Source organism: Ambystoma mexicanum, chromosome 1q (genome assembly GCF_040938575.1).
Source record: "Ambystoma mexicanum isolate Mex_15411 chromosome 1q, UKY_AmexF1_1, whole genome shotgun sequence".
NCBI classification, from domain to species: Eukaryota; Metazoa; Chordata; class Amphibia; order Caudata; family Ambystomatidae; genus Ambystoma; species Ambystoma mexicanum.
Genome location: NC_090922.1, coordinates 1,121,412,371 through 1,121,427,070, shown reverse-complemented (window position 1 = coordinate 1,121,427,070; position 14,700 = coordinate 1,121,412,371). Strand labels below are relative to the sequence as shown.

At 44.9% G+C, this 14,700-nt stretch overlaps 1 protein-coding gene across 1 annotated transcript in view; it reads right to left on the bottom strand.

The window, feature by feature from the left end:
• Positions 1-14,700, bottom strand: part of LOC138542778 (serine-rich adhesin for platelets-like) — a 385,335-nt gene that overhangs the window by 71,381 nt on the left and 299,254 nt on the right. The window contains exons 50-51 of the mRNA XM_069641863.1: positions 2,824-3,087; positions 215-472 (exon numbers count right to left, since the gene is read on the bottom strand). Coding sequence (XP_069497964.1) covers positions 215-472; positions 2,824-3,087 — 522 coding nt within the window. The remainder of the gene's footprint in view (positions 1-214; positions 473-2,823; positions 3,088-14,700) is intronic.

Sequence of the window (14,700 nt, the reverse complement as noted above, 5' to 3'; positions counted from 1 at the left end):
ATGCACCTCTCCACCACCTAGCAGGTGTGGCAACCACAGTGTGGTAAGCAAGTCAGATAATTATTAAATAAGCTGTGTCAATAGAGACAAAGGGTGCATGGTCACCTGCAGGTACTGTATTTGTGTCACTTGCATGTATTGTGCATGACTGTCCCTCTGGTAGAGTCATGCTGCAGGTCTGTGGACTACTAGTGTGATGAAAGTTTGTTCGTACCGGTTTGAAAGACACTTGCGGAGGCCGGCACGCTGTGGCACTTGTCGTCCACTGCTTCCACCGTCACGCTGTACTGTGTCCCACACTGCAGGTCATAAAATGTGCAGTTGGTGCTTAAGGTGTTGCACGTTGAGCTGTTGCCATTTGCAGTTGCGATCGCAGAGTACATCTGCGCTCCCTCGCTTGGCAGCCATGACACGTAAGCGTTGTTCGTAGCGCAGTCGAGGACCGCTGCAACATGACCCGGTGGGCAAGGTGCTGTGTGAGCAAAAACATATACACATATGAGCATCTGAGCCACAGTGTTCTTAAAATATAGATGACGTTAGTGTTCCATAAATAATTATGGATATACAATTGCTCGATAATTTGTGCCGTGGATATCTAACTTTGAAATTGATGTTTTTATGGTGTTCTACTGGGGGTGACATATTTCACACATGAATCCACGACACTGCTTTGAAGTAGCCACACTACGTTGCTGTTCATGCCTCACTCACAGAAGCATGCGCTCTATTTTATCCTTGACGTCCAAGCGGACTGTTTACGGGTGAAGCGCTCACCTCTCACATGGGTAAATTTGTATTTTGCAAGATCAAATCCCAGTAGGGCCCACTCTACCCTTCATTCGAGCTTGGCAAATGTAGTACCAGTAGAAAGAACAATCACAAGGGCGGTTCATAGAGCACTCTGATCTGGTAGGGGTCTGGTATGAAGGGATCTATACGATTATCTTGGAAGTACCAAAGCTGAAAATACCAATTCTTTTTTCCTTTTTGCATATTTCCATGCAATTATATGTGGGGGAGAACCCCTGCTGCCCGCCATACTCCCCATACATTATTTATTACCCTAACTCACCCCCCACATATAATTGCGTAGAAATGCCCAGTCAGAAATTCAGCATTTTCGATCTCAGTATTTTTTGCCGCAAAATTATGGGGTGATACCGTATGAAGCGCCATATAAAAACCTACTATTGTTAATACAATGTGCCTTGTCAATCTGTACCACAACTCTTTCCTCCTCATGGAATCCATTTTCTCCCCGTTGTTTTTATGTGTGCATATATGGGATTTAGTATTATTAATGTTTTGATCCATTGTTCGGCTGTTTATTGAGTGTGGGCCTAGTTTCGGGAAGCACAGCAGTGCTTGCCTAGTCATGGGGGAAGCACGCAGCCAAGGAAGTAGATTGCAAGGGATCAATACAAGGGCGCAAGGAGCTAAACGCAGGGCAGGGTGGACAATGTGGCAGCAAGGGTTCTACAAGCAATCAGGGGAGGAAACGGGGGGAGTAGATCACCCAGTCACAGGGTAGCTGGGGAGCAGAGAAGGGTGACCATAGGTCTAAGGAGGAGCCATTCCTTGAAGAAGAGGGTATTGAGCACCTTCCAGAAATGCTTTAGGATCGCTGAACATTGGGGGCGCACCCAAGGGGATGTGTGTAGAGCACAGGGGTAGCAGAGGTAACGGGGAAGACTTGCACTATCGGCACCCTTGAACCTCTCAGAGACCTTTCACACGGCAGATTGTGGAGCCAGTCTGAGCTGTTTGACATCAATGGATCTGCAATACCAAGTAGCACAGAGTAGGCTGCCCTGCCCTCATGGTGCTCAATGGCCACCCAAGTCAATGTCATTACTTCATGCTGGATAATACATCCAGTGGCTCGCTCTGCTATTAATGATCAAGAAGAATGCATAGTTCTAACAGCTCTCTCAACAAACACCCAAATATGTTAGAACATTATTAAATAGGTTATTATTGTGAATACACATTAAAAAAATAACAATACATGTACAAACAACACATATCTGGGCAAATAGTCTATGTGCAGAAATTACAAAATAGTGCAAAAACTTGCTTTTGTTTTAAACCACCATGAATTGCATTATGCATAAAAGTGCTAACTCGAATACAATCATACTTTAAAAAAAAACAGTGTACAGGGTTTGTACACAGGTATCCAACTATTGGAAAGTAAGTCCAACAAAAACGACAATCAAAACATGTTCAAATAATTATTGCATGTATGATCTACAAAATGTCTGATCTTACATGGACACCCACTCCTACAACATATTTACTCTACAGATGCTGGGGTTTACATAACCCACTGGGAATTGAAGTCCCCTTTCGGATGAAAGAAAGGCAAAGACGTCACACATATGACGTCAATCTTCATGTATCGACACTACGTGTTTGGTCCCCATCATGACTGAATGCATTCATCCATGTTTCCTCCGACCATTAAAAGGGCCTTCATCAGGACGTGAACAAACTTTCAATATTAAAACAAATTCATGCGCAAATTGGAAATGAGACGCAAAGTAATATCCTAATTTGCGTTCCACTTGAGGACGGGGCTGTTTTTCTTATTATATTTCGAGCCTTTGGGACGACCTTAATTTCTTGAAAAAGGTCCTTCACCCATCACTACTTCTAAGCTTGCAAGAAAGGACAAATGATTGTTAGTGCCCTCCCCCAACCATCAGGCATTGGGTGGATATAAGCCAATGCAGGCATGCTCCAGGGCCCCACATATCAGAATCAGCCTGGCTCCATCTTTAATTAAAACACAAGCATGATGAACGGATGAATATTTACCCGATCTGGTTTCATTGGATGTGATGAGTGATGCATTGCATTGCCCGTTGCCGGCTTGCGCCGTAAAAGTGTACGCATGCCCACACTGTAACCCTGGTATTTGGCACGATGATAGGGGGGTGGTACAAGACCCCACGGTTCCAAACTCGTTTTCGGCTGTCACCATGTAGTAAGAAGCTCCGCTTGAGCTCTCGGACCATGCCACCAGGGCTGTGTTGGTGGAACATTCAAATTCCCCCACGACGTATTCGGGTACGCAGGGAGCTGCACAATAGAAAAAGAAAGTGGTTCTTGTCAGACACACCTAAATGAAATCAATGTCAAATGTTCTCAGCACATGTGCGGTCAGCCGGAACAGTGCGGGGCACATTCTGGAAAAGGGCGGTATTGTTATCACAGGCCGATACTGTCCTAGTAAAATACCACCAAGTACAGAAAAGACTGAGTAGCAGCAAAATCTACTCACCCAGGCTATGGCAGGATGTAACATTACTGACGATGGCAAATGCATTACCGCCAGCGGTAATTGCATTTCCGTCAGCTATCCTCGTCATGAAACAAAATACTGCACAGCTGTCTGAAATTACATCCGGATACAAGAAATATTCCGAACTTAAATGTACACAAAGTAAAATGCATAACCAGCTGCGGCAGTGCGGCAGATGTGTCATGTGTGGCCACGAGAGCCCTGTGTAATGATGGAGTGATTGTGCTGTCACGGGAAGCTTTCCCGGTGGTATGTATTTACTTGCAGGAAAAAGCAGATTCTTCCCAATGCTGAGACCCATCATTACGAGTATGGGGGTGAGGTAAAAAGTAGCAATGACAGAATGACCACCACTGTTACCATACTACTGGTTTGGGGGAAATACCTCCTGCACCTGGTAGGAGATATTTCCCCCGCTTCACAAAAATTGGAGGAATTACCACTGGTGGAATTAGCATTGGCAGCAATGGAGCCCCACGAGACTCCATATTGAGGAATAACACCAGCTCGTAATGTGGAGTATTTACCTCCATTTCAGAGGTGGCATTCCAGCTGTAACGGTAAATGGGTTTGGCTTTCTCTTCACAGGAAACACAACCAAATGTGCTGAGGCCCTCTGCCCGCAGCTCCTGCCAATGGTCGGGCGACCTTTTACTTCTATTTGTTAACAGATGATTGGTCTGGCGCCCTGTCAGGGCCACTATACACATGTGGATCCAGCCCTGTCCACTCTGCTGTGTGAGAGAATGCGGGATGCTGCGAGTCGTGCTATGCTCCCGGATGCTAAAGGGTTCCAGCTAGCATCCGAGCAAAGTTAAAGCTTCTCTGTGCTGAGCTGTATGGAAGGCACACTATACATGTATAAGACTTTGCAATACCTGCCTCTGTTTCAGAGAATAAAAATCAAATGTGCACCAGTGAGCTTTCATTGTACCATTCGCTCTATGCCAATGTGGCTTTGTAGAAAATAGACTCGATTGAACAAGCTGGGATGTGATATGCAAAACTCGGCACCAACCATGTAACTAGGTGACTGTATCTTTATAAAGGTCGCTTGTTTCATTAAATGACGGAAACGTGATCTATAAGGGGTCTGCAAAGTTTGGCCCTCCAGATGTTTTGTACTACAGTTTACAGCAGCCCCAACCAGTATAGTCAATGGTTCCAAATTCCAACTCTTCTCAAAATCAAACCCTTCCTCACGCTGCACGACTTTCACGCAGTAGTGCAGGCCCTGTGGTCTTGCACATAGATGGGGGAAATGCCTCTAGCTGCTTGGCCCCACTAAAGGCTATCCACCACGCTGCAAAATGTCTTATTCATCTCAGTCCTACACAAACTACATTGACTTCCTCTCCAGGCCAGGATACTGTTCAAGACTGCAATTATCATTTACAAAGCAGTGACGAATAGTACACCAGTGTACTTGGTGGCTAATCACTGCATATTCTGTGGCACACGCTCCTCGTGCAGCAAATCGGCCAACCGGCTTGAATCACAACTTGCCTGCAAAGAGAGGATCCGCAAACAATCCTTCTTTTGTCACAAGCACACCATCTGGAACTTGATCTTGGTATCGGGTCAGACTGCCCCACAATTCTCACATCTCTCAAAATGTGGCCTTTTCAACAACACCTGACCAAGTACTAATCCCAAGACCTCAACCCACAGTACTGCACTACTGTCAAAAAGATGCCAGCCTAAACGCTGGCTACCATGTACATCGCTCTGTCCCTCTCGAGCTAGGTCCATGCTTTAAACAATAACATTAAAAAGAAATGAAATTGTGAGGGATCATGGAATTTGTAGTCAGAAACAGCCGGAGAGCTGCCTGTTGCAGAACCCTGAATGGTTTTCAACAAAATGGACGAAATAATGGGAAGCCACAAAATACCTTACTTGCGGAGCACATCAATCCACTGAAGAGAAAAATTCAGAATTACCAGCAAAGAAGAAAAAAAAAAACTTCTACTGAAATAATGTTCTCCATGCTTACTTTGTTGGGCTCATCCTGAAACCCGGATTGGATTTTACATTTCAGTGGTAGAAGTTCCTAGTTTTGATTTCCATTTCTAGTTGGCTCAACTATACTACAGATCTCCATGGTGGGGATCATGTGAGGAAGCCCAATGGACTAAGCAGCAATTTGGGGATTTGTTTTGAAACTGCAGCTACATGTTTGAATCCCAGCAGGCCTGTATCCTCATTGCAGCACCCAACACAAACCAGACAGAGCTTTCTGGTTCGTACACGTGTGCAGTTGAGGAAGTACAACTCCAGCTTACTAGCACTGGGACTGTGATGCGTGGGGAGGCCCAGGAGCACCCGCTACGCACATCAACCCCTCCACTACCTCAGCCTTCATCCCTCATGGCCATGTAAGACTGGGAAGCCAAACAACCCCTGCCTTGTATGGCGCCTTGGGCATGTGCACTGGGGTACTAAAGCTGTCAGTCAGTCCAGGAGTGGGACCTCTGAGCTGGTTGGCTTGGCTAATGGCTGGCCTGCCAATAATGGGTGGCAAGTCAGTGCCTCATCGCCCATTATGGACGGGTTTCCCCTGTTTAAAAGTGAATCACATTCTCTTGTTTTGTTAACATGGGGGAACCCACCGTTATCCTTTTTTTTCTATCATAAAAAGGACTGCCAGAGCATTTGGCGGAAAAAAGGCAGCAATGGTAGGATAGAATGTCGCAAATGAATAACACAATATTGACCGCAGCAACAATGGACCAGATCAACAACATGTCTGCAAACAGAACAAGAGCCATCTCACCATTTGAATGATCACTAGGGAGATGGCAGTGTCTATCTGCCCGCCTTGCCTTTCTGATCAGCTGTGAGCCCTAATCTAGCCTTTGAGTTATTTAGTTTCCAAATATCCTAGACTAGTGTGCAGGCCTGTGTACACGGGCCAAAGTGCAGGTTTTCATTGGCACAGTAGGACCACTGAATAGCCTAAGCCAACAGCTCCTTCTAGCGGTGACAACAGGCAAAGCTATGCAAATTGGCATTGTCTCTATGAATCCTAAGGCAACAGCTCTCTCTAGTGGTGACAACAGGCAAAGCTACGGACAAACATACATCTGGCCTTTTATTATATTGTTAGATGTGCCCGGATAACTCTCTCAAAACGGTTTCGGAAGAAGTACATTTTGGCCCGTCTTACCAGGTAGAAGGGATACTCAGATATTGTGCATTACAGGGTTGATTGACTGCTAATTCATCATGGCAACACAAAGATTTCACAATTTTTAAACTAAACTGGTCAGTTGGTTATACTAGGTATTATGAAAGCAAACATTTATTTTTTAGGCATCATGGAATTGAAGGTGCCAGTGCTGCCTCGGGCAGATTTACTAAGATCTGTGCAACACAAGGCTGTGAAGACCTGTGCTGTGCAGGACTCCTAATTAATAAAGATGCCCTTAACAATCAGGGCTGTTCAGCAAGTCAGGGCATTGCTGCACAGCCTTGGCCTCATTAGCATCTAATGATCATGCACCCGATACTTGGATACTCATTGTCCCCAGCATTGATGCAGAGGAAGGACTTCAAATTGCTGATGTCAGCAACCCCATCCCTCCTCTGCTCAAATAGAATTCAGCACAGCAGGCTGTAAAGGGCCCATCATGTAGAATTGCAAACATGAAAGAAATAAATGTCTTCCCTTAGAAGGGTTAAAGTGTATTGGGGGCCCACCTCTGCTGTCCCAGGCACTGATCATACATAAAAGAGTAACTCCTGACCTTCCTGTGCATTGCCACATCCCCTGTGACTGTTTCAAACAGGGTGCCAGACAAAGGGAAGTGTTTCTCCTTGCACTTGTGTGTGCATCCAATATCTGAAAACAGGATGTACTCAAAAATGTGAGGCCACACTCCACTGCATAACTTGATTTGTGCACTGCTCCACAAGCGCACACTTTCATTTGCACGTAACAGATGGCAATCCCAGGTGCCATTTGTGAAAAATGACCTCTGTGCAAATTTGGAAATTTTGTATTTGTGTGTTGGAATGTTTTTGAGGACATGTATAGTTATGTTTTGTCAAATGTAAAGGCATTAGTCTCAGGTCTCCAGATACTCTCATCATTCAGCACCTATTGCCATATTTTGGCCAGGAAGTACCATCATTTGTCAAGTAGTAACATAATATGCTCTGGTTCTCATATGCCAGTCATTTGTATGATATACAAGGCAATGCCATTAAGGCCCAGCTATGGTCTGCATTTCAAGATTTTGGCATTGCAATCCCAGGGACTCACACCATACCCAGGTATTGATATCAAAACCCCAGTATTTGTACCATTGCCTTCCAATTCCCAGGTTCAGTACCTACTGTTGAGCATTTATGTCGTTATCAGAGCAGTGCCATATTCACCTGTGCAGTTAGCATAGCAGTGCCATATTCTTTAAGTCCAGTTATTTATTTCTATTGACTTATTTGTGTTATTTATTGTGCATAGACCTAGCATCACGAAGCAATGGATCACTGTACAACAACTGGTTGAATACAGAAGAGGGGGCACATGTTACAGCATAGCTATGCTACATTAAAGTTAGGCAATAGAGGCAATACTTAGGGATGGGGTGGCCAGCTGGAAGAGAGGTTCAGGGGTGTCTATGGTGCATGAAGAAGGTGTTCCTTGAAGAGAAGTGTCTTGATCTCCTTTCTGATTTGCTTGATGGCAGGTGCAAGCCTAAGGTTGCCGGGTATGAGAATCCAGAGCATATGGGAGCATTGAGCCAGAGTGCCTGTTTCCTAGTTTTTCCTTTTTGCATTTTTGCAACTGTAATCAGGTTAGGTCTTGGTTCCTTATGGAGCTTGGGCCACCAGAGATAGTGACCTTGTGAGCTAGGTAGAAGGGAGCATTCAAGGTGCTGGCTTTGTAAACGATGAAGCTGGTCTTGAAGGTGATAAATGCTTATAGGGATCAACCGATTTTGCCTGGTGAGTGTGGGTGTAATGTGGTCCAATTTGCATAGGCCTTAATGGGGCATGCAGCAGTGTGGCGGATGCTTCGCATTGGTACCAGGGCAGGGGAGGATAGGCTACTGAGTAGGGCATTTCCACTGTTGAGGTGAGAAAGGAGGAGGGCCTGTTCTGTGTATTGGAATTGGAAGTTGTTCTCTAGAAGGAAGAACTTTGTTTTCTACAAAAGAGAGAGGTGGTACCAAGCTGTATTGCTTTGTGCATTGTGATAGAGGGATAAGAACAGCCAGGAGCAGCTATGTTCAATTAGCAAAACACAGGTAGATTGCAATGTGCCCAATTAGGACATCAATGTCATGTTCAATGTTGCCCACTTAGCTTAATAAAGCCTGATACTCCAATGGTGAGTGATAAAAGGAGCCTCATATTTCATTATGGCCAGTTAGTACAGTAAGGCCACATTCCATTTTCATAGTTATCACAGTAAGGCCAGTATTCATTATGTCATGAAAGCATATTAATCCCAAATGTTGGTACGCATAGTTAGCTTTTTAGGACAAAATTCCAAAGGGCTGCATGTGTGTGTGCTGCCTGGGCAGTGTATGTACAGTTCTGTTGGACAGTGTGTGTGTGTGCAGTGTCATGGGCCATGTGTGCAGTAGTAGGGGGCGTCTGCGTGTGCAGTGCTAGGAAAATGTGATAAAGGAGAAGGACTGTGACAAGGGAGTACTGCTATGAAAGAGCAGGACTTTGATGAAGGACTGAAGGACTGTGAGGAAGGAGAAAGTATGCAACAAAGGAGGACTGTGACAAAGAACTGATATGAAGGAGAAGGATTGTGATTATGGACTGTGACAGAGAAGGGCTGTGGAGAAGGACTGTGATGAAGGCGGAGGACTATGTCAAAGGAGGACTGTTACAAAGAAAGAAGTACTGTGACAAAGGAGGAGGACTGTGGCAAACGATTGTAGTAAAGGCGAAAAACTGACCCAGAATTGTGAAGAGAAGGACTATGATGAAAGAGAATGAATGTGATGTAATGAAGGAGAAGGACTGTAATGAAGGGATGCCACGAAATAGGACTGTGGTGAAGGAGAAGGACTATGACAAAGGAGGACTATGATGAAGAAAGAAGAACGCAATGAAAGAGATGGTTTGAGGAGGAGGAGGACGACAGTGACAAAGGGGAAGGACTGTGATACAGGACAGAAAACTAAGAACAGCAAGATAGGATGCTGTAAGGGTTCAGAAGGAGGATACTGACACAGGTGGCCCAGATTGCTATACACTTCTAATTAATGGAAAAAGGAATCCTAACTCTCCCTACTTCTAAGAGGGGTTTCCCTGACTCAACCATAATACTAAGGGTTCTGTCAGAATGACCGTTCAATTCAAAAGTCCACCGTTCTGTTTCCAAAATCTTATATCTGTCCCTTACACTTCTAACTAAACTAAAAAGTGAGACGATCTTCTTGGTCCAGAAGAATGACTCCCTTCTTCTGGACTGCAAATCATAGTTCCCAATTGTTAGGTGGGACTTTTACTTGAGGGACTGGCTCCCTTCCCTTTCCATGGCACAACAGAAAGTTCCAGATTGTAATATTCAAAGAAACAACATTGTTCTCAATTCAAGTTCAAAAAGTAAGATTCCAGTTCAAACATCAACATTCCTTATTGCCCATAGTTGCTCTTCACTATTGCCTCCAGGTATTGTGGTCCTTGTTTTTCCAATACCAGAGTGAATGCCTACCTTCCCCTGGTCTAGGTGTCCCAGGAGAATGTCTCCCTTCTCCTGGGATTACAACAGCACACTTTCTCCACCCTGGGGAATGACTCCCTTCCCCTGGCCTCTCTTATTCTTAGATTTGCAGGTCACAACACCAGGGGAATTATTCCCTTCCCCTGACCTCTCTTATAAGTGTGCATCTGGGATCATAGTGTGGGTCTGGGTCATAAGATTCTGTTGCTTCTCTCTGGCAGACTTGGTTCACTCCCCTGCCAGGTTATGCCACGAAGAAGAGGGCTTGTGATGCTCTTCCCAATTTGGTGCGGGTACTTCCATTCTCTGATTGTTCTGGCAGACCTGGTTCACTCCCCTACCAGGTAATGCCACGAAGAAGCATGTTTGTGATGCTCTTCCCAATTGGGTGTGGGTCCCAGATTTTTGGCTCGTGGTTGTACAGTTCTTTCTTGCTAGAGGTCTTAGCGTTCCCTCCAGGGGTTTCCCTTGTTGCCCCAGTATCTTGGCTCCAGCATTGTCCAGTGCCGTATGGTACCTCTTCCAAGTGCCACAGTAGCCCTGATACCATTAGGGCCTTTACCGTCTCGGCCCGGTTGGTCTCAGTGTTCTGCAGTCTCGTGTTCCAGGCTTCTCTGCCCTTCTGGCAGCTCTTGCAGTTCTTCCGCAGGGCGCATCTACCTTTGTGTGGTTCTTCTGCTTGGCTTGCCTGGACATTCGTTACATTGCTCCGCATGTTGGTCCTTCCATGTTGGATCAGGTAAGAACCTCTGCACCTGCTCAGTAAGCTTTCCTGCAGCAGCTTTTGTTCTCCGTCAAGCCAAGCCCTCCCCACGCTTGTGGTTCCTCCAGGGAGGGGCTCTCTCCCCTCCGGTTTTCCCTCTTCCATTTTGTATCGGCCTCCGCCAATAGGAGTTCGTGAAACACTAGACAGTTCCATAGTGTTTCGTGGGGGGCTCTTTATGCCTCCACATGCCTTCCTCGTCCTAGTACTTTCCTGAAAGTGTTGCATAAGGTAGACCCGACTCTCCTTAATCCCAAGTACTTCTATTATGCACATGACACATGTACATGGGATAACAAGGTACAGGAGTGTTAGGTGAGGGGGGGCTGGAGTGTAGTATAACACGTTCTTCCAGGATAGTCGTCCCTGTTCCACAGGTGGAGTCTGTCCCCATGAGATCCTCCCGCTGAGTACCCCATCCCCCATGGGGACTATTGGGTATCAGCCTCATTCCCTGGCCTCATGGGAAGGGGGTGCCACTAGGGGAGAGGTGACAATACCGTGGGATTCATCACAATGCATACACTAAGCCTGGCTGCAGACACACCAGGACACCAGGAAGAGAAACTGAATTACAATGCACCATACATTAGTCCAAAAGCATAAATACAGAGACATACTTTGGCAAAAATGGTATTACCAACTTTCTTCCAAAACTAAAAAGACTTGGTGATTCTGGTTCTATAGTTTGAAGTGGCGCTGCTCTTGATGTGTAACCATGTGGATGCATTTTCAAGTGTCCTTAAAGTGATGGAGTGACTGCCACAAGCAAAACAGGCCCAAAGAATACCTCATGTGATCCCAAGGACTTATAGTGAATAAGGATTCGTTTCTGTGTGGTTTCTAACAAAAAAACCTGAAGGATCAACCACAAGGATTTCCTAATGCACCTTAATGGGAGGACAGGGATAAAAATGTTTTCAAATCTGTGTTCCAATGTCTTCTTTTGGGCCAGGCGTTTAAGAATGTACTTAATATACAGAACCTAACAGACCACTGTAACAGTGGCCGATAGGTGTCATGTTGTGAACAGATTTGAGGCAACACCATTGCTTTATCACCAGATCCCGTCCTGTTAGGCTCCTTGACTCCCGCTCCGGGCCCCGTAGTGACACAGAGGACATTGCTACAGATGGATAGACTTGGCCTGTCTGACATTTTTACATTGACTAGCCAAATGAAGATGGCGTGTGCCCTTTGATCTCCATATGAACGGCTCACATCCAGTGGCAGATTTAAAGCAAAGGGCCCAGTAGGCAAAAATGATGGAGGGCCCCAGCTGGGTGGGTCATGGAGGCAGAGCATAGAGTGGGCAGGTTTGCACATTGATGAAATTTAGGGACAAATGCTACTTTATAAAAAACATTTATTTTGACTGTTTTCTGTGTTGGGGTCTGACTCCAGCTAGAAACAGCTGGGCTCCCTCGCCGGGTTTTTCTGTCAATGGTGGTAATATTGAACGATCAAATCTGAAGCAAATTTTGGAAATTATAGGGTTAAAGGCAATTGGCAATTGGAGGGGACATTACAGGAGGTGATATCATGGGATAATTCCTACAGCATCTAGAACCATTTTGTGCATGTCCCTGGTGTTCTTACCCCACACACTTGAAATGTCATTGAACATCACAAACTTAAAGGAGTTCACCTTTTAATCTCAAAACATACCAGGGGTTACCTTTTTGTGGGTGCTGCTTGTGGCACCAGAAAGACCCCTTAACTTCAACCCACCACCCCCATATCTCCTCCAGATCCACAGGGCCCTGCTGCAGGGCAGTGAATGGAAATTAAGAGGGAATGAGGGCAGGATAGTGAGGGAGAAAAGTAGAAAAGGGGTAGGTAACATAAACACTGATGGGACAGGAGAGTGGAGAATGAAGGATGGCAGAAGCATGAGGGAGAGATTGAGAGTGAGGGAAAGCAGGAGATAAAAAGAGTTAGAAAGGAGCCAGGTGAGGGTAAATGCGTGAATGTGAACAGAGAATGAACTAGGGCCGGAGAATGGGACAATAGTTTATAAGGCACAAGAGTGTGGGGAAATTCAGGATACAGAGGATTAAAGGGCAGGGAAATAGAGAGCAGGGGGTTCGGGAGTGTAAGGAGAATGGGGAATAATGGAGGTCTAAAGAGTCAGGGAGAAATGAAGGGTGGGGGAGGGAAGGAGAAAGGGAAAGAAGGGATGCAAGTGAGTGAGGAATGACCAGTGGAGGGACAGCAATGTACAGGCAACTGGTGTGACGTGGGTAAATGAGGGAAAATGAAGTGAAGGAAGGAAGGTGAGTATGCAAATAGCAGCAAAATGAGTAAGAGATCAGTATCTTTATAACAAAGAACCCTTGGCAGAAATGAAGCAAGATAAGTCGAGAGGAGGATTAAGGGAATGAAGCAAGAACAAGGGATGGCATAGTGTTCAAAAAGAGCAGGAAAGACTGGGATGCTAGAGAGGAAATTGCTAGTAAGGAAAAAAGCAGGGCAAAAAGACTGCTCTGTGGGAGAAAATGGAAGCATGAGGCAAAAGAGTAAAAGGGGAGCATATTAAATCGGGGTGGGCAGGTGCTTGCTGTGGTTTCCCACCTATACGCAGTGACAGCTGCAATAGATAAATGAACAGGTAGACAATTAAAATGTAGCCACTTATATAAGAAATGTATGCTCCACCAGCACCCCCAGTTTCAGCTTTGTGTCAATCTCATTTCAATAAACCGATTGGAGGTTGATGATCCAGACAGAGGGGCGCTTGTGTAAGGACTGTTGTCCCTTAAAAGGTGTGACTGGTGGGTGATAATACATTATAGGGAAATATAACGCTGCATACTGTGTAAAATAATGGCTCGAACAGATTTCCTTATATTGAATTCTCCTTTACTGTGAATACCTTTTATAGAACCAAATGATATTGTTTTGGTCCACATTCCTTCACAGTCTGCTACTGCAATTGTGCATTCAAGGTGGTGAAAATAAAGCTATACTTTTCTTTTTGCTTGACCTATTTTTATAACAATCTATGTAATGTCACGTTAGTTTCTTATGTGATTTGTGTATTTTTCAAGGCAAACTAATTATTTCGTTTTTGGAAATGCAATACTTTAAAACTATGTATGTGACCCATCACTGGAAGGATATTTAGTCAAGTGCTTAAATCACAGCCTGGCTCCAAATACATTGATTTCACCACTTTAACGAAATGTGTGATCCTGGGCAAATCATTGGATCTCACTGTGCTTGATCTGCTGATCAGGCACATCATTGGATCTCACTGTGCTTGATCTGCTGATCGGGTGTCACTAGAAGTGATTTAGTTTGCAATTTTTTGCTATGAAGAAAAACCCTCATCGTGTACTAAACTATTGAGTTATTGTATATTTATAATAGTGAATATTTACATATTTCACAGCATATTATTTTCTTGGCTTACATGTGAAAATGTATTTTAATGTCTTTACCAAAGGTATCCTATAGTATTGAAGATTGATGTCACTGCTTGTAATGTTATTTACTGTGATGTTGCTACTGATCATGTCAGTCCATATCGTGCAAACTTGGGTTCTGTATAGCTTTTTCTGGACAAGTCTGGAAGACAAATTATCACATATCAGTGCCTGTATGCCTAATAGTTCCACAGTGTTGTGAATTTGTTGTGCTCTGTATGTGTCCAAGAGCTTCAGGGAGGAGGTCACACAGCTGCCCCTATTTTGGCTGTCTTACTACACAGCAACATATTTCTTTCATGGCATTACATGTGCATGTTGCCTTGTGTGCATGTTACAGGCTGCCCTTTTCTGGCTGATGTCACCTTTACTCAGTGGTATTCAAACCTTTTCATACCGAGCCTCCTCCTCTCCTAGTAGAATAAATGTTCCTTAGCCCCCCTACCAAGGCGTTTGTCCCCCCTAGGGGGCTCAAAGGATATCTATGAGTGGGGGAGGCAGGCTC